Source organism: Pristis pectinata, chromosome 10 (genome assembly GCF_009764475.1).
Source record: "Pristis pectinata isolate sPriPec2 chromosome 10, sPriPec2.1.pri, whole genome shotgun sequence".
NCBI classification, from domain to species: Eukaryota; Metazoa; Chordata; class Chondrichthyes; order Rhinopristiformes; family Pristidae; genus Pristis; species Pristis pectinata.
In genome coordinates, this window is record NC_067414.1 from 90,705,520 (window position 1) to 90,726,753 (window position 21,234).

The 21,234-nt window shown below is 44.4% G+C and overlaps 1 protein-coding gene across 3 annotated transcripts in view; it reads left to right on the forward strand.

Annotated features, from left to right (window-relative positions):
* The window catches only part of rbks (ribokinase), a 124,182-nt gene that overhangs the window by 47,639 nt on the left and 55,309 nt on the right, over window positions 1-21,234 (forward strand). For 2 of the 3 annotated variants that reach the window (XM_052025020.1, XM_052025022.1), the window contains exons 3-6: window positions 390-453; window positions 717-779; window positions 3,140-3,304; window positions 13,277-13,368. In XM_052025020.1, the coding sequence (XP_051880980.1) occupies window positions 390-453; window positions 717-779; window positions 3,140-3,304; window positions 13,277-13,368 (384 nt within the window). The remainder of the gene's footprint in view (window positions 1-389; window positions 454-716; window positions 780-3,139; window positions 3,305-13,276; window positions 13,369-21,234) is intronic. The other variant, XM_052025021.1, reaches the window with a different exon arrangement.

Genomic DNA, 21,234 nt, shown 5'->3' on the forward strand with positions numbered 1-21,234 from the left:
TCCAGCTAGCTGATTGAGTTGGATTTCCTTTGAAAGCCTAAGTAATTAAACTTTGCCAAATGCCTTAAGTTTGAACCAGAGAGAATGCACTGGCCAGTCCTTTTCTGCTAATGCACCTACTTCATTTGAGGGATATGTTTTGTAAGTTTAGAGCCCACATTAGCTCATAGCTTTCCTACTGTCTGTATCAGTGTTGAATGTTACGAATGAATGGATTATCATGGCAAAATCTCATGCAACTTTACTTTGGAAACTAATTTCATTTCACATGCATTCTATGAGCCAGCTTTGATATACTTCAATTGCTTTGTGAGAAGGTCTTTTTTTGTTGTTAATGTCGGATAAGGTGTTGAAGCTATTGCCTAATTTTTTCTTCCCTCACAAAACAGGTTGGGAATGATACCTTTGGAGAAAATTACATTGAGAACTTCAAAAGCAACGGCATATCTACAGGTATTCCTTCAAAATATTGTTTTCATGATTGGGAAAGATTATGAATCTGTAATGAAATAATTGTAGGCTTCCTGTTCAATATTTCTGATTTATCAGAAAACATGACCGTTAAGCTAATTTTACCAGTCCTAACTGTTAAGCTAATTTTACCAGTTGTGATGAAACACTTTGACTGGAGGCAGATTTGACATAAATCAAGTCTCCATACATTCTAGTTGCATGCTGTGAATTATTATGTGTCATATCAGTTTTCTTCTTTTCAGAGTATGTGGCCCAAACAAGTGAAGCATCGACAGGAGTTGCCTCTATTACAGTGAATGATGATGGTACTGTACAAATTTTGACATTTTCAGGCTTCCTTTGCATCTTGACCTTTCTTAAAATGGGCTTTTCTTAAGATTAACAGAGCACAGTTACTATTTATTCAAAAACACTATCTCAAAAATATTCCTTTGTGTATGTTGGCCTGGTAGTGGATTGCTTGCCCAAGGTTTGTAGGACTGCATTGTCACTATTAAAATGAGAGAGGGATTATTACATGGCCTCCTCCAATATAAGAGTTTCTTAGAAGTACGACAAAAAGTTAAGGGGATTAGTTTGCTTTTGTCCACCATGATAGGGGATGGTGTCTAAATGAAACTAGCATTATGAGAGTAATATTTTGGAATATCTCAAATCAAAAAAAGAGAAAGAAGAAAATCAAACTGTTTCAGAGTCAGTGATCGATGTAATTAGATCCCTCCTATCAGGGGGCAGGGTTGGGGACAGGAAACTGAGAAGGCCACTGGAAGTCTTAAGGCATGGAGATTGACTTGAGCATGGGGGCTGTGGGGAACTGGGTCAAGACACCAGGAATGGAGGACAGTTGGAAGCTTAGCACCATGGAGCTGGCATCAGGTTGTCTCTCAGGATCTGGTGACAATTAGGTAATATATCTTTGTGTGCCAGGGTAAGCTGCCATATTTCAAAGTGAAGGTTAGCAATCTATTCAGTGGCTTCAGGTGAGGCAGTGGGAATGGTTGTGATACCACCAGAAGTGGATCTATCAGAACAAGAACTCACCCTGTGAGCAATGGTTAGGCAGGGTAGCCACGGTCACAACTTGAGATGTTTCTCATGTTCCACATCTTCTCTGGCCTGTCCTCAAGCAATTGAGGGATTCCCTTGTATGGTTAAAACTTGAGACACCACAGTTTGGGTCAGTTACAAGCTTGCAGTTGGCGATGGTTGCAGTCAGCCAAGAGGTGTGCCTTTGAGAGATTTATGGGGCTTGGAGTTTGAACCAATGGCATCCTGCTTGTGTGGAGGACAGTGAAACAGGGACTGGGGCTTCGTGGAATATGGCTAGGCTGGAGGGGAAGCCAAATGGTTGGGTGGGCATTATGCCCTTTAATTTCATACAGAACTAGTAGCCACAGCATGAGTAGCAATGACATTATGAGTAGCAGCAGTGGCAGAAGAAAGGGCAAGTTTAAATGAGATCTCAGGAGCTTGCTGTGGGTAACTAAATAAAATTAATGGGCAGTTGGGAAACGAGTACAGAGACTGAACACTCGTTGCAGTCAGAGATCATCACACACTCAGACAAATGGAGATTCAGATCCAACTGTGTGCCATCAAGTAAAGCACTTAGTTCTGTGGAGTTGGACTGAGCCTCTTTGTTCCTCAATGCCTCACAGTAGAGGAAGTAGAAAAAAATCTTTGCTTTCCATTTCCTCTGTGGTTCTCTGCAATTCCCTTTAAAATATCGAATCTTAACCCATAATAGCCAATAAGGAACAGAAACAGGAATGATGCAATAAAATGAATAATGCAGATATCAGCACTGAAAAACTCTAAAGGTGAAGTATATTGCAGGTAGCATGATTCAGTTTGTGAGGTGAACAGATGAAAACAACCAGAATAAAAAAAAGAATGTTTGAAGTAAGTCAGAAGATCTTCACTGTTGAAGGTTAATAACAATATCATTTGAGAATTTGACTAGCTTACAACAGGGCTCAATATCTCCTCCAAGGTAATCTTTAATGTCATTGATCACTGCACAGCAATGATCAAGGTAATCATAATTTTGTCATTTGTTATATAAGGATGACTGATAGTTGAATTCTGTTATGCACATGTTAACTAATAACAAACTGAGCTACACCTCGGTAATTTTCCCAAAAAAATGTATATATCATGCACTATGTATAATGAAATCTTAAAATTCTTTGCAAAGAATGGGTATGTGATTATGTTTAAATATATACTTTTTAAATTTTATTTACAGCGTGGTAACAGGTCCTTCTGGCCCAACGAGTCTGCGCCGCCCATTTTAAACCCCAAATTAACCTACCCGTACGTCTTTAGAATGTGGGAGGAAACCGGAGCACCCGGACGAAACCCACGCAGTCGCGGGGAGAACGTACAAACTCCTTACAGACAGCGACGGGAATCGAACCCCGATCGCTAGTGCTGTAATAGTGTCGCGCTAACCGCTACACTACCGTGCCGCCCTTTGTCCCTGAACAGAGGATGCTGGAAATAGTTATCGGATTACGTAGAATATGTGCAGAGAATAGTCTAGATGTGAATCCTTTCTGTTTTTCATTAGATTTCAGAGGAAGAGTAGACACCTGAGATGTCTTACCTATTTTCTTGCACCATGGAGTTTCTGTAACTTGACCCTTGTTTTGTGATGTTACAGGGCAAAATGAAATTGTAATAGTGGCCGGCGCTAACCTGCTCTTAAATTCAGAAGATTTAGAACAAGCTTCCAATGCAATCCGTTGTGCAAAAGTAGTTGTCTGTCAGCTAGAAATTCAAACTGCCATCTCATTAGAAGCCTTAAAAATAGCACATGATGCTGGAGGTGGGTATAATTTTATTTAAAGATTTGAAGAATCTTCTTTCAAAGTTTTCTGATTTGATGGGGTAAATTTTATGGGGTAATATTGAGCAATTTCTACAACATGCATTTGATTACAATACATTGCTATTCCAAAGCAACAAACTAAAGATCCAATTTGCGTCTGGTTATTTAAGTGTATTTTTGTTTTGAATTTTGATCAACTTTATCACGTTTTTAGGTTAACTTGCTTCACTCTGTCGTATTCACAAGATCACAAGACAAAGGATCAGAAGTAGGCCATTCGGCCCATCAAGTCTGCTCCATGAGCTAAACTAAAACTATCTAGCCCCAATTTTCAGCCTTATCCCCATATCCCTTGATACCTTGACTAATTAGATACCTATCAATCTCCTCCTTAAACGCCCACAATGATCGGCCCTCCACAGCTGTACGTGGCAAAGAATTCCATAATTTCACTGCCCTCTGGCTAAAGAAATTTCTCCTCATTTCTGTTTTAAACCGGTACCCTCTAACTCTAAGACTGTGCCCTCTAGTCCTGGATTCACCCACCAAGGGAAGCAGCTTAGCCACATCTACTCTGTCCAGTCCTTTCAACATTCTATATGTTTCTATGAGGTCCCCTCTCATTCTTCTGTACTCCAGTGAGTACAGTCCAAGAGCCAAGTATTCAACCAGCACACTCATTTGCCACGTCTCTATCGGCAGCTGTCCAGTGTTGATCCACCTTTCTGCTAGTCACTTCAAAGTAACACTAACACTATATTTGTTCACTCAACTTACATTTCTTTGATTCTGGAAGTAAGCTCTGCTTTTATGTTATGCCATCCTGCTGTAGTGTGTGTTTAAAATTGCTTCGGCAGCATTTTTCCTCATCTAATTACTTCCAGCCTCTGCCCTACCACTTTTGCAATATGTTTTGGAATGAGTGCAGTGTGAGCATATGTAAAGTAGTATCACATGAATGAGATAAGAATGCTAATGTTTATATTTTTTGGCCATATCCATGAATGTTTTTCACCTTAAGTGTTGTATTAATACTTCATTTAGTCTATTTTTTCAAATGTTTGTGAAATGGCAAAGATTTTGAACCATACTGCTGTGCAAACAGATCACCGATGTGTAACCTGACGGACTACTTACTCCAGCCCCCTTGCAATAAAGGCTCATGTGTCATTTGCCTTCCTGATCCCGTGGCAAGAAGCAGAAGGTCTTGGTATTGGAGCAGATATGTGATCTTCAGCTCACCTCCAAGTAAACAAGGGTAGCAAGAATGGAGGTGATCTTGGTTCGACTTAAACTGGTGTCTGGAGGAGGGATGGAGTAAATGGCTAGGCTGAGGTTGTGGCTGGTATTGAAGATGGTGGCTTAGTTGTTCTTCCTATTTAGTCTGGAAAAAAAAGTTCTACTCCTCTAGTATTGGATCTCAGACAAGGAGTGTTACAATTAGACAAACTGGAGGAGTTGAAGGAGGTGGTAAACCCATCATTCCACATCTCAGCTCTCGGTCGAAGAAGGGAGAAGTTTGATGGGCAACACAAAAGTCCTCAGGAGACTGCAGATGCTGTAATCTGGAACAATCTGCTGCAGCATATCAGTGGGTCGAGCAGCATCTCCCTACTCCCCCACAGATGCTGCTTGACCCACTGAGTTCCTCCAGCGGATTGTTTGTTGTACAAAGGTCCTCAGTCTCTCTTAGGTGATGTACTTGGTGCGAAACTAGTTATTCTTAAGGCCGAGGAATGATCAGTTTTACTATGTGGCAGGTTTAAGCGTACCCTTTAAAAGACTACATTGCATGCTGTTTGCCACAGCACAATGTGTGAAAATAGCTTGGAGAAACTCTTGCGAATTGATGATTAGATTAAATAGCCAATTTCAGCAACGAGCTGATGGATGCCTCTTGGACCCCTGGCAAAAGAATTCAGAAGAAAATGCTGCATTGTTTGTGCCAGCTGACTATTTTACTTTCCATTTGCAGAGAATTTACTCCCTTGAGATGTTGAGTCCCAGTTCAGTCTGCATCAGTCTTTATGATTTTATTTTCAATCATGGTTCCTCAATAAGATCAACAATGAGAATAAAATTCAAACTAGATAAGCAATACTCTCGTATTAAAGAGTATTGTATGTAAATAACTAAAATGTACAAGGTCATTTAGTATATCGGCAAACAAAGTGTGCTGAATTGCCTGGTGTGTTGAAAGACTGAAAGTTGCAAGGGATTGAGCAATACACATGTATTGTCTTGCCTGTTCAATAATAGGCTGAATAATTGAAGGGTTGTCGATCCATTAATATTTTGCAAGTGGGCAAAGGAAGGCCATTTCTCAATCATACATTTAGACCTTGAAGAAGGAGATTGTAGGGAGAGTATGCATTCCTTTCTCAGAACAACCGTATGCCAAATACTACATTCATTTTTTTTTGCATTGAAGTAACTAGATCCTCAGGTGGCATTTTCACTCTTTGCTAATATGCCCCAGTAAAGCAAATTACAGAAACCAATTACAATATAGATGGTGAGAATTGTGACCAGTCAAGGCCCAGAGATGCCTGATCCCTGAGAACTGAACTGTTTAAGGGCTGACAGCTGTGATGGAATATTCTCTGGTCCTGGTTTTCTGACAGGACTGTCCACAGGTACCGATGTTTGTGACGAAGGAATCATTCTGGCCAAGGTAATGAATCACCTTTTTTTTTACAGTAGAAAGGGGAAAGGATCCTACTCATGGGTGTTCAGGCCAACAGCGACACTGGCAATCCAAATCAAAATTGAAATAATATCTTTTAAAAAAAAGATATAATTTATTATTTCTGTGAAAGACCATTTTGAATAAAAAGTATTTCTGTCGTTTACTTTTCCCTTGATTATTTTCTGCTTTTCATTTTTTTTAAATGAAAGAAGCTTACGTAGTCCATGTTGACTGAATTCTGTTGTTAGGACAACACAGCAGCGCACCTTGTAGAGGTGCTACCAATCCTGACCTCGGTGGCTATCTGTGTGGAGTTTGCACGTTCTCCCTGTGGTCACGTGGCCTTCCTCCGGGAGCTTAAGTTTCCTCCAACGTCCCACTGACATGCGAGCTCGTAGGTTAATTGACCACTGTCGATTGCCCCTAGCGTGTTGGTGAGTGGTAGAATCTGGGGGGAGTTAAAAGGAATGTGGGGAGAACAAGAAAGAAAATGGGTTCAGGTCAGATTATGGATGGTTGATGGTCGGCGCAGAGTCAGTGGGCCGTAGGGCTTGTTTCCGTGATGTCTCTCACTATGACTTGATGTTCCATTTGAAATTTAGTTCAGTTGAAGCCCGTCACAGATGAAGGTACTCTTTTGATCTCATAAACCACAAATGTAGATCTATAGCAATTTGCAAGATTGACAGTGTGATAATTTTGCAGCAGCCCATACCTCCTCCCTCTCCTCCACTGCAGTACAATTTTGTTTTGTATTTTAGTGGTTAGGTTGCTTATTATGTCCTTATTTTGTTCTGATGACCTCAAAACAGAAGGTTTTTAAACATGCAATTGCAGTTAATGCACAAGTCACTACTAGCTTGATTTGCATGATGAAAGTTGGAAGTTATTTCAGTAAACAGCACTATTGTTTGCAAGCATCTCCAGCAGAAATGCTGTGAGCCTCATTGTCAATGGAAATGATTTATTTTCAGCTTCTGAATTCATACAGACCACCCCTTTACCAGAATAGTTTTGTTCCTTGCAGATTACATGCAACTAGTTCTCATTTAGATATGTTCTAAGTGCCATCAGCAAACAAAGTGAAGAAAGATTTTGGATGGTTTTACTTAAATTGCAGGATTTAAGAGCACTAAGGTGAAAGCACAGTCAGATTTTACTCAAATAGGCCCAGATTTTCTATTCCATAATCAATTCTGACGGGTAGGATGAGAGCTTAACAGGTATGCTACATTAATGGACTTATTTTAAAAGAAAGGATCTCTCACTAGTACAGTGCTACTAAATAATTTTAAAATAAAGACCCAATAAAATTAGATATATTGAACTCAAGAACTGCTTTTGGTTTTACCAGTGTTGGATTCGACTGTTTTAGTTAGTTTTTTTAACATGTTGTAGCGGCCCGGACCCGCAAGACTCGAGCCGCCATTGGCGGCAGCGGGCGCATGCGCGGGAGCGCGACGCGGACTAACCACGGGACGGGCCTTCCAGCGGGGACCGCACGTCACGTCTGCCAGAGAGGCTTTCGGTTACTTTAGCGAGCGCACGCGCTTTGTTTGAGTCAGTAAAGTGTGCTCCAGTCCAGCCTCCGTGTTTCTGCGTTTTCTTTCCTGCCATGCGCTGCGTTCGGCTACATTTGGTGACCCTGATGCTCCCAGACGGTATCTGGAACCCGCGACATGAATCCCAACGACTCGCACAACGCAGTCTCAATCAAGCTCCCGACTTTCTGGGCTGCTCAGCCCCATGTTTGGTTCGAGCAGGCTGAGGCCCAGTTCAGCATCAGAGGCATTAGAGCCGACGCCACGCAGTACTACTACGTGGTCAGCGCACTCGACCAGGACTTGGCAGCGTGGATCATCGACTTCCTGCACCATCCACCTACGGAGGACAGGTACATTAAAATCAAGGCACTCCTCCTCTGCACTTTCGGACTCTCCCGCCACGAACAAGCCGCGCGGCTCCTGCACATGGACGGCCTGGGCGATAGCAAGCCATCCGAGCTGATGGACGACATGCTGGCGCTCATGGATGGCCATAAACCCTGCCTCCTTTTCGAGCAGCTGTTCCTCGAGCAACTGCCAGAGGACATTCGCCTCCTCCTCGCGGGTGAAGATTTCAGTGATCCGCACAGCCTCGCGGCCAGGGCAGACTTTTTGTGGCAGACTAAGCAGCGGGGAGCAGCTTCCATCTACCTAACCACGACCGCGCAGACTAAGGCCAAGACCCCACAACCGAAACCACCGAGACCCACAGGGGACAAAGACAAGGGTTCGGACCAATGGTGTTTTTACCATCAGAGGTGGGGGTCAAACACACGCTGCTGCCGTCCACCGTGTGCCTTCCCGGGAAACGCCGGGGCCGGCCGTCGCTAGTGGTTTCGATGGCTGGCCATCGCGACAGCCTCCTGTTCCCCCGGGACCGACACTCCGGGCGACGTTTCCTGGTGGACACCGGGGCCGAGATCAGCGTCCCTCCCCCCTCCAACATGGACACCCGTACCGCGGCCCCAGGCCCCGACCTCACCGCCGCGAACGGCACCACCATCCGGACGTATGGCTCGCATACCATCCTGCTGCATTTCGGCCCCAGCTGTTTTACCTGGACCTTCACAGTAGCAGCGGTGTTGCGGCCATTACTAGGGGCGGATTTCCTACAGGCCACCCGCCTTCTGGTCGACCAGAAAGGCTGGCGTTTGGTCCACGCCGAGACTTTCCAAACCTTCCAGCTCAGGGAAGCCCAGTTCCCAGCCCTTCCCCTGGACTCCGTCACGCTCTTGGGTGACGAGTTCACCAGGGTGGTGGCGGATTTCCCCTCCATCATCACCCCACAGTTCTCCACTACCGCCCCCAAGCACGGCGTACAGCACCACATTCCCATGCAAGAACCACCGCTGCACACCCGGGCCCCTAGGCTGCCACCCGACAAGCTTCACCTCGCCAAGGAGGAGTTCCGGAAAATGGAGGAGATAGGGATCATCCGCCACTCGGACAGTCCTTGGGCATCGCCGCTGCACATAGTGCCCAAGTTCACAGGAGGTTGGAGGCCCTGTGGGGACTACAGGAGACTTAACGATGCCACAACTGCCGACAGATATCCGGTGCCCCACATCCAAGACTTCATAGCCAACCTCCACAGGGCGACCATCTTTTCAAAACTCGACCTGGTCCGAGGTTATCATCAGATCCCCGTGCACCCCGACAATGTGCCCAAGACAGTCCTCATCACCCCTTTCGGGCTGTTTGAATTCCTAAGGATGCCTTTCAGCCTCAAGAACGCTGCTCAGACTTTCCAGAGGCTAATGGTTGGGCGAGGCCTGGTTTTCGTTTTCATCTACCTAGCCGACATCCTGGTGGCCAGCAAGTCACGCAAGGAGCACGTGGCACATTGCGCAGCTCTGCCAGCACCTGGGCGACCACAGACTGGTAATCAACCCGGCGAAGTGCCAGTTCAGGCTGCCAGAAATCGACTTCTTGGGCCACCGGGTCAACCAGCATGGAGCTGCCCCTCTGCTGGACAAAGTTCAGGCCATCTGCCAGTTTCCCAAACCCAGCATGGTCAAGGGCCTGTAAGAGTTTGTGGGGATGGTGAATTTCTACCACCAGTTCGTGCCGGTGACGGCGCGCATCATGAAACCCCTGGTCGGTCTGATGGCTGGCAAGGCCAAGGAGGTGGAATGGGACGCGGAGTCCACGGAAGCCTTCGAGCAGACCAAAGAGGCGTTGGTGAAGGCGGCCCTCCTAGTACACCCGAGAGTCAATGTACCCACGGCGCTCACAGTCGACGCTTCCGACACGGCGGTTGGCGGAGTCCTGGAGCAGCTCGTCGAGGGCCAGTGGCGACCGCTCGCCTTTTTCAGCCGACACCTGCGACTGCTGGAGGTGAAGTACAGCGCTTTCGACAGGGAGTTGCTAGCGCTCTACCTAGCCATCCGGCACTTCCAGTATTTCCTCGAAGGACAGGATTTCACCGTGTATACGGACCACAAGCCCCTCACCTTTGCCCTCGCAAAGGTATCGGACCCATGGTCAGCTCGGCAGCAGAGGCACCTCTCGTTTATCTCGGAGTTTACCACTGACATCCGCCACATCGCGGGGAAGAACAACATGGTCGCCGACACGCTGTCTCGTCCCCACAGCTACTCAGTGAGCACCTCAGCCCCAGGGGTCGACTACACGGCGCTGGCGCAGGCACAACAAGCGGACACCGAGATCCTGGCCTATCGCACCGCCGTTTCGGGACTCCGGCTGGAGGATGCCCCCATCGGCCCTACAGCAGTTCGGCTCCTGTACAACACGTCGACTGGCAGACCTTGGCCCATGGTACCAACAGCATGGAGGCGGTGGGTATTCGACACGCTACACAGCCTGGCCCACCCGTCCATCAGGGCGTCCATCAAATTGGTCTCAGACAAATTCGTCTGGCACGGTCTGCGCAAGCAGGTCGGACACTGCGCCATGACTTGCGTACACTGCCAGACCGCCAAAGTCCAGCGGCATGTGAAGGCTCCCCTCCAACAGTTCCAACCGACGCTCAGCGGGTTTCAGCACATCCACGTGGATATCGTCGGCCCCCTGCCTGTCTCCTGGGGCGCCAGGTATATCTTCACCATGGTTGACAGGTTCACCAGATGGCCAGAGGCCGTGCTGCTAGTGGACACATCCACGGAGTCCTGCACCAGGACGCTCATCACGAACTGGATCGCCAGGTTCGGACTTCCAGCGGACATCACCTCTGACAGAGGGGCACAGTTCACGTCAGGGTTGTGGACAGCACTGACACAGCTCCTGGGCACCCGTTTACACCACACCATGGCATACCACCCACAGGCCAACGGTTTGGTCGAGCGCTTCCACAGGCACCTCAAGTCAGCCGTGATGGCGCGCCTCAGAGGGCCCAACTGGGCAGATGAACTTCCCTGGGTTCTACAGGGCATCCGCACGGCCCCCAAGGAGGACCTGGGCACCTCCTTGGCAGAGTAGGTTTACAGCACCCCCCTGACGGTCCCGGGCGAGTTCTTGCCAGAGGCCCAAGGTCCAGCAGGGACGTCGGCGGAAGTGCTGACGAAGCTGCGGGACAAGGTGGGGAGCCTGGCACTGGTTCCAACCTCCAGACATGGCACTACACCGACTTTTGTTCCTAGGGATCTCAGGGACTGTGAGTATGTTTTCATTCGCAGGGGCATGCACAAGTCCCCTCTGCAGAGGCCGTACGACGGACCCTTCAAGGTGATCCGGCACAACGGACTATGTGTGTCGTGGAGGTGGGGTCCGCCAAGAGACCTTCACAGTGGACTGCCTCAAACCGGCACTTTTGGACATCAGACAGCCCGTGAAGGTGCCCTTACTGCACCGGCGGGGCAGGCCACCCAAGGTGGACACACAGACTGGGGATCCCACGCCCCCGATGGGCGATTCTGGGGTGGGGTGGTGTAGTAGCCCGGACCCGCAAGATTCGAACCGCCATCGGCAGCCACGGATGCATGCGCGGGAGCGCGACGTGGACTAACCGTGGGGCGGGCCTTCCGGTGGGGACCACACGTCACTTCCGCTGGAGAGGCTCTCAGTTACTTTAGCGAGCGCGCGCGCTTTGTTTGAGTCAGTAAAGTGTGCTCCAGTCCAGCCTCCATGTTTCTGCATTTTCTTTCCTGCCATGCGCTGTGTTCGACTACAATGTATAGTGTTTAATACACCTCAAGTGGCTGCACAAGGAATGGCCACTTACTAGCTTATTGGTTCATCCATCAGGTGAATATGTGTTGTTTCATTGGTTGGTTTTGGCCACAGGTATCTAATAGGTTTCCTGATTGGACTATTGTTAGCTAAGGAGTACCTCTTATCTCAGGTATAAAAGGTGTCGCTTTTTGTTAATCACTCTCTTGCTCTCTTCCCCCTGCCACCACCCACCCCCCCCCCCCACCCCCCGGGCCTAGCTCTTTAGTGCCTTTTGTCTCAGCTCATCTCCTAGTAGTAAAGCTTGTGCCATGTGCTCTGTGACTGTTTCTTTGTTTTAAACTTTTCCAATAAAACTTTGTGAAGCACCAAGTTGTCTTCAGCTCGTTCCGGGACTCCTGAAAGAACCTACGGATTCGAAAATAACTGGATCCCACACCAGTTAACCTTCAAGTGTAGAACAAGATTTTCCATTGTGCCTTGCGAAATTTCAGGTTAATTTGAGTTTTAGCATTATGCAGAGCATAGGGGAGTGATTACATTTGTGGATCACTCTTGTGATATTGTTTCATGCAATATAGAAGCACCAAACATTGTAAGCACTGTGAAAAATATGTATAAACACAGAAAGTGGTGGAGATGCTCAGCAGGTCAGACAGCATTTGATGAATGGTCATGAACTGAAATGTCAACTCTTTTTTTCTCTCTCCACAGATGCTGTCTGAGCTGCTGAGAATTTACATCTTTTTTATTTACAGCAGTTTCTTGCTTTTCCAAAAAAAAATACCCATTTGTATGGCCTTCTTTATGTAACCCAGTACAGATTCAATTCCTTTAATCTTGCAATCAAAACACAAATTTATTCCCACACTTGGGATATCATCCAAATGTTTTTTTTTAAACAAACATGGAAATCACAAACAGAACATCTATATTACTTCCATATTTATATTTCCTTACAAAATAGGAGGCCATTCACCCATCAAGTCTATGCCAGTTCTTTGAGTAATCCCATCAATCTTATTCCTACACTTACCTCCCTGTAACTTACTATCTCACACACACCCATCAACACCTTCTCCCTGCCCCCTGTTCTCTGATCAACTCACCTACACCGGGGCAATTTACCGTAGCCAAATAAGCTGGTAGCCAAATAAGCTAATAACCAGTACATCTTTAGGATGTGGGAGGAAGCCAGAAACCCATGTGGTCACAGGGAGAATGTGTAAACTCCTCCCACAACACCTGAGGTCAGAATTGAATTGGGGTTGCTGGAGCTTTGAGCCAGCAGCACCATCTGGAGTGCCACTGTGCACTCTGTCTCTTCCACATACTTACCATCAAAATCAAATTTAGAGGAAAATATTCATCTCCGTTTTTATTTTAGGTTAAGCACATTCCCTACTCTCCCCTTTCCTAATACCAATTATTTTAATTTTGTGAAATTTCATCTCGGCATTCAGATGACAGTAAGCAGCTTGAGCGTTACACTTGCGGTTTATCACTTTGCTCGTCCCTGTAGCAATTTTCTTATCACATCCAACCATTATTTTCAGAATATTTATTAACTTTTAATCCCTATTTCTTTTTATTAAACAAATCTTTCAGTGAAAACGATCTTCAATCCTGCTCCAGCTACAGCTGATCTTGATCCTGATTTCTACAAAAAGACAGATGTCTTCTGCTGCAATGAGACTGAGGTACTGTAGTGCTGCATCTTATTTTGTTCTTGATGGTGCAGTTAGTTGACTGTCTTTTTTGCCCTGAGATCTGGGTTCAAAGGCAATCTCACTTTATGAGCTTGTGTGAATTTGCACTTGCTCTCCTGGTCCACAAGGCTGGCGTCTTTGAATTACTGCCACGGCCTCTTTTCCATTCACCCGAGAGCAGGCTTGGCACTGGTTGTTTCCAAAAGATGGTGCCTCTGACAGGGCAGCACTCCCTTCGCATTGCCCATGTTATGATTTTTTGGAATCTTTAACAGACGTTGATATCTATTGCATTTGCTGTTCAGGTGCAAAACAGGTGCAAACATTTAAAATTAGCAGTTTGCATTCTGTCTGTGCATGGATTTCATGCTGTGACAAAATACGAGGCCTTTTATCTTGGGAGTCTCAGTCTCGCATTAATCTGCTATGAAGCCCCTGGTGTCTGTTGAAGGATTCTACTGACAAATCAATGAATAGACTATGAAGAGCAAATGAGTTACTGCTATCCTTCTGCAAAGGGAGAATGTTACTATGTCTGGGGTACCCACAGGCTGTTACAACCAGCTGATATCAAAGTCTGTGTGCATTCAGGACTGGCACCTTTCAGAAGAGCCATTCTAGAAGGTAGCTCACATCAGCGGACCAGTAGCCCAGCAGAGTCTGGTCTCTGTGGACCAGTAGACCTGCAGGGGCCGGTGTTTGTGGACGGGTAGTCCCGCAGGGGCCAGTGTTTTTAGGTCAGTAGCCCATCCAGTCTTCAGTGAGGCTAGGTAGAGAGGGAGAATTCCCAATCCCAGACTTCTCTGAAGACTGTTGTCAGTGATGAAAATGGCCTGATGTCAGTGCCTTTGTTTGCCTTGGAGATGTTCTAGCCCTGGTAGCTCCTCCTGCATATATCAATGGGTCCTGAGAACTAATTTTCATCACTGCTCAGGCCTTTCAATTTGGATATAGCTGATTGAAAGCCAATTTTTCTGTTTTCCAGCATTTTCTGTTGCATGTTATTGTAATGGATGAAAGATAAATGCATAAAGAATGCTTTTGATTCACTGACTTTTAATTGCAGATCAGTTTTATTCATGTTTTTTTCTTTCCACACTGTTGCTTATGTTATTCAACCAAACCCACTGTTCTGAATGATGTACATTAATGTTTATTAAATGATTATTTCATACTTTGGCAACTAGTACAGTACAACAAAATTCATAATCCTTGCCGACAGCATAATGCCGACAACTATGAAGAAAATAGGATGTATTTCTGCATGCTGAGAAATGGGAGGATGCCTGCAGAAATGCATGGCCTGTTGTGTCATTACTTGTATGTGGTGTTCAGCAATAAAGGAAGTATTTTATTCCTGGGCTGATGGACTTATTGGGCATCAAATACAAGTACCATCGCATTCACTGGTTGTACGTGCATGCATGCATTTGAGTTAGCCCTCAGTTTCCAGTATCCCAGCCCATTTCCCCTTTACTCTTGTGATATGGATCAATTTGCCAAGAATAATAGTTGTTACAAAATCACCACCCATGTGTAAAATATCCCTCTAATTATACTGTTTTTGATGCTCAACACACTCTAATAGTTGACAGTGTCCCCTGGTGAAGTGATTAGTTCCTGAACATTTTTTTTGAGTCTGAATAAATTAATGATATGAATGGTCTGTTATGATACAGTTTATCACTAGTCCAGTTAAAGCATTTCTGCTGTTAACATGAAGATTAATTGTGATCTATCCAAGAGTGTTTTTCTTTGTAGATTGAAAACAAAAGTGTTTCATATTTCTCAAGGTTGTTTCACATGTATGTGTGCATGTTAATTGTACATATGCTAAAAGTATGTCCACAAAGTGCGGTGTTTTCCTGCATTACACAAAGGAAATTAAAGTCACAACAGCATTCTTATTACATAATTTGATAATTTGCTCTGACCTCCATTAAAATGCTCTGTAATACTTAGGGGCCACCAATCAGGCATGCCAGTATCAACTGAGTCAGGCTACTTATTTCAAAACTAGGCCTTAATGAGATGATTGAGGCCAGCTTCTGTCCGACCTGGGACCAGGCATATCTGGTCTCTGGGCATGAAGTGCATCATATGGATCATTCTGAGGCAGTGTCTCCTCCTATCTCCTCCCTCCTTGTACAGATGTCCACTGTGCACCACCACCACCCTGTCGCCAGCCACCCCTAACCACTGGATCCCAGCATGAATGCATCCCCAGCCGATCACATCTGAGGTTTCTGATGCCCCAACAGACCCATAAAATCAGCTGCTCCCACAACTCAGCTCGAAGATCTGATATCTCCCCCCTCCCTACTGATTGTGGGTCCAACCTTTGCCACCTTCACCTCTCTCATGATCTATCACCTCTATGGAAGTAAGCTCTTGGAGCACATATTTGCATAGAAGACCATATCTAATGGTAGATTCGGCTTCTTGCACAATAGAAGATTGCTTCAGGAAGGTGGGGTGGTATTGTGCATGAAACATGCACAGGTCCTCTGCGGATCTGTACAATTAACATGCACCCATATATGTGAAACAACCTTGAGAAATATGAAACACTTTTGTTTTTAACCTACAAAAAAAAACACTCTTGGATAGATCACAATTAACCTCCATGTTAACAGCAGAAATGCTTTAACTGGACTAGTGATAAACTGTATCATCACAGACTGTTCATATCATTAACATGCCAGTTGATATGCAGAAGAACTTATTGGCCTTTGTGTAAGTAACTAAGAAGTTATGAATTAAGAAGTAAGTAAGAAGTTATGTTTTCATGCATTTGGAAGTTTTAAAGGTTTTCGACCCGATATGTCGACTGTCCATTCCCCTACACAGATGCTGCCTGACCCGCTGAGTTCCTCCAGCAGATTGTTTGTTGTTCCAGATTCCAGCATCTGCGGTCTCTTCTGTCTTCATGTATTTATTGGTTTTCAAACAATGGTGGATTATTGTGTGAATATTTAATATTCTTACAATGGATAGAAATTGAATGTTTTTTTTAATTCCTTAATGGGAATGGTCAATGCTAATCAAACAACATTTAGTGTCCATACCTAATTGGTGAGCCACCACCTTAATCGGCTACATTCCATATGTTGAAGTTCTTTCAAAGAGGAGACCTAGAGAATTTTGACACCCCTGATGGTGACATATTCCCAAGTCTGGATATCTATAACTTTGTAGTATAATTGCAGGTTGTGGTGTTCCCCTGCACCTGCTCCCTTATATTCCATGTAAGAGTTCAGAAATTTAGTTATCAAACAAAGCATATTACTGCAGTGTATCTTGTTGATGGAACAGTGGTGAGACAACTTTAGGGTGGGGGACGGAGTGTCAATTAAACAGCTTGCTTTGTCCTGGATGATATCAAGTTTCCTTGGTATTGGAGCTGCACTCTTTCAAACAAACTGAGAATATTCCGTCACAGCCCTGACATGTCTTCTACATGCGGGAAGGTTTTACGGAGTTGAGCAACTCACCACAGAATAGGTTGATGGAGCCAGTCTGTGTATAAACCACTGTATTTTCTAGGGATTCTATGTGGGTGTGTGACATTGCTCGTATGGTCTTATTTCAATTCTGTCCTTTAATAGTAAAGACTGGGGAGATGAGCTACAGGGAGGAAACCTTTTGCAGAAGGTTACCCAGATTTACAAAGGTTAGAGTATGTATACATAGTACAATGTTGGTGAAACTGGTGTTGCAGGGAGTGTATACTGCAATAAAAACTGATCAGGGTTGATTTTAAAATCACTTTAAGGAAAACCAATAAATGCTGAGGATCATAATTTTTTCTTGCAATTCTGAATCATACATATACTTAGTACAAAACTGAAAAAAAAGACTTATGATGTAGCTACTGACTCACTAATTTGGGTTTTGTTATATCTGTTGAGATCTGTTTATGGTCAGATGGTGAAGATATGATTTCATGTATTGAATATGTTGTGGGTTCAAAAAAAGCCATCTGGTTTTATCCCCAGTCATCAAACACAGTTACTTTCTACAAAGGAAGTGCAAAGGTATTTTTCTTAATGCTAATGTTTATCTCAACCCTTTTAAAAAAAAACTGAAAAAGGCTTTCAGCACTAAAATTAAAAGAAAATACAGTACATGATATCTGAAATTATAACAGAAAATACCGGAAATACACAGTAGGTCAGGTGGCATCTGTGAAGAGAGGGAAAAAATTAATGATTCAAGTCAGTGACATTTTATCTTGCAGTATGCATTGATCAAAATCGTTCCCCTTCTCCGCCTTGCTGCTCCCATCTTTCCTGTCTCTACTTGCCTACTGCTCTCAATCAGAATCTCTGATATGAGGTTCATTTAAAACAAAAAGAGAGGCAAAGGAATTAATAGGGTGAATTGCAGAACTTGAAGCCTATGCAACTGAAAACAGGCCTGCCAATCAAGAAGAGAAGGAAACTAGGAATATGCAAAAGTCAAGATCCAGAGGAACTGAGACCTCAGAGGTTTGTAGAGCTGGAGAGTGTTAGACTTCCGGTCGTTCACTGCCTTTACTGGAGTTTGAGTTTAGGCTTTATAGATCTGATTTTGGCCTAGACATGATAATGTCCTGGGGAAAAAAAAACTGATTCACTGCTGAGGATTAGTTATTTTAAATAAATAATTTACAGCTTTCAAACCTGCAACTTCTGACTCAGAGGTGAGAGCACTACCAACTGAGCCATGGCTGACGCCTAGGTTCTATCCCACTGTTTTTATAACACTCAAATTGAGCCAACAGTGGTTTGAATTTTTTTCTGACTGCATACCCCTCTTTACTACTGATAAACTCTTGAGGACCCGGTTCCTAACTTCCAAACATTAGTGACTCAAACAGTATTTGAAATTACACAAAGGATTTACCTAAAATAAGTCATCTTTACGACTTAATCACTTTTTTTCCTTCGAGGCATTATAAACAATATCTCCATTTACTAACATGAACTCCTTTTGGGGGGGGGGGAGGTGAGAGAGAAGGAAAGGAAGAAGAGTTGTGTGTGGTATTTTTGTTTGTCCGCACAGTGTTAACCACCTCAAAGTGCAGGCGAGTGTCAAAGTTGGAGGATTAGTCATTCCCCTATTCCAATGGGGAACTCCAAAATGGCAGTAGTGGAAGCCAGGATTAGGTTGCGTGCTGAGGGCTAGGAATATACAATTGAAAGTTGATTTATCGAAATGAGTCTATAATGTTCATTGACCTTTCTTGTGTTCTGGGTTGAACAATTAATGTTCACCGAGCTATTAGAATCTGTCACCCTTATTGACTTGCAATGCTTTGGGTTCCTTTGTACAGTGGTGCAACTATGAGGATAAGGTTATGATTGTTACATTGATTTGCAATGCAAGTCTTGCAACATGTGCTGTGCAATAACAAAGCAACTGGTTTTTTCTCAACAGCTATGTTGTTCTGCACACCTTGTGCTCCTCTTTGCAAATTACCTGTAATGCTTATGGGCAGTGATGAAATCATGTTTGCACTTGTACTTAGGCTGCTTCTTTAAAAAGTGCAGAGTTTGAATTTTTGAGCTCCACTGCTCAGATTACATTTCAGGGTTTTGGATTAGGGTTTTCATTTCAGATCAAACCAGGTGAACAAACCTGATGTAATTGTGAAGACTCTGTGTTGTTAAGCACACACTGTGATTGACTTAAGTTTCATTAATTATGTTGGACAACATGAGTGCAGGCTTATCATGTTTGTCACTGTTTATTGCAACACACACAAAATGCTGGAGGAACTCAGCAGGTCAGGCAGCATCTATGGAGGGAAATAAACAGTTGACATTTTGGGTCAAGACCTTTCATCAGGACTGGTCCAAATAATGATCCTGATGAAGGGTCCCGACCCGAAACGTCGACTGTTCATTTCCCTCCACAGGTGCTGCCTGACCTGCTGAGTTCCTCCAGCATTTTGTGTGTGTTGCTCCAGATTCCAGCATCTGCAGAATCTCTTGTGTCGTATTTATTACTTTGTGCACTCATTAGTATCTGTTCTTTTTAAGTTGTCCCCGAGGATTGAGGATGACTTACTTCTACTCCAGTTTTGTGGGTCCTGTGGTATCCAATGAAACCAATGTGGGAAATGCAGACTGTTCCATAGACGGTGTGGCTAGTGGCTTAGTGGGGGAAGTGGGTGGATAGTATGTGAAGTGGTCCACTCCGGCTGCTTACACAGGGCCTCTGTGTGCTCCTGATGCATGACCTTGAGGTTCTCAATCTCATCCTGCATGTCCCTTCTCATGGACTAGAGATTCCCAGGAGTCTGTGGGAATGTATGTCTTCAAGAAGGCTTTGAAAACATCCTTAAATCTTTTCCTCACAAGGTAAGTACCTGAGAAAAAAGGGAATGGAATGTGTTGCCAAGCAGCTAGGATGAGGAAGGCAGTACCAGGGAAGTTGGACCAAGCAGCTTGTGTCTTTGCGGTGTATTTTATGTTTACAAATAGGAAATAAGAGCATTAATGGCAAACAGAACTTTCATTTACATAAATACTTTACTCATGCTCAGGTGTTCTCAGAACACTTGTCATGTGATAATTTTTTTGCAGTTCCTATTGTAATGTAGGCAAATGCTGTACCAGAATTGCACATACCAACTCCCACGCAAAACAATAGGATACACAATCAACGAATTGCTTTAGCGGTTTCACCTGAGGGAGGTAATGTTAACCAGAAACCAGGGGAAAAACATGGTCTTCTTTGAATGCAGCCATAAATCTTTTATGTTTCCCAGTATAGTTAGATGCGGCCATTTTTTTAAAAGCCTCGTGTTGCTTCTTTATCATAGCTCTTCCTCAAAACAGTAACCTAGTTTATGTGATACACAGTTACGGCTTTTGACAGTGTTGGTTGAGAGAGTAAAGTTAGCCAGGAAAACTGCTATTCATCCACCTGATCTGACTAAGGGACTTTTGAATTAACATTTCTTCAGTACTGCCCTCATTACCACATGAAGTGTTGGCCTGAGTTACTTTTAAGGTTCTGAAGTAGGATTTGAACTGTCAGTCTTCTGCCTTGGACAATATTGCTGAACAATCAAGCAAACTCACAAGGAATTAAGTGAGAAAAGTGTAATTTGCAGATTGTTCAATTGAGGCACACTTCCTGCACTTTTTTGAACCATGCTGATTTATTTGCAGGGAGTAAATTCATTTTCACATCTGTCATTTGTTCCTGGTATCACGACCTGCAACTCATTGTAAATTTTGTACATGACGTTGGTGAGGCTGCATTTGGAATATTGTGTTCGGTTTTAGTCACCCTGCTTCAGGAAAGATGCCTTTAAGCTAGAAAGAGTCCAAAGGAGGTTTACGAGGATGTTGCCGTGACTTGAGGGACTGAGTTATGGAGAGAAGTTGAGCCAGTTGGGACTTCGTGTATTGGAATGTAGGAGACTGAGAGGTGATCTTATAGGGGTGTATAAAATTATGAGGGGCATAGATAGGGTAAATGTTCACAGTCTTTTCCTAGGGTTGGGGAGTCAAGAACTAGAGGGCATAGGTTTAGGGTGAGAGGGAAGGGATTTAATAGGAACCTGAGGGGCAACTTTTTCACCCAGAGGGTGGTCAGTATATGGAATGAGCTGCCATAGGAAGTGGTTGAGGCAGGTACATTAACAACATTTAAAAGGTACTTGGACAGGTACATGGATAGGAAAGGTTTAGAGGGATATGGGCCAAATACAGGCAAGTGGGACTAGCTTAGGTGGGAATCTTAGATGGCATGGACCAGTTGGGTCAAAGGGCCTGTTTCCATGCTCTATGACTCTATTTAACCTTTTTTCCTGTTATGAGCGCTACAATTTAATTCCAGACAAGAAGCTGATGGATATTT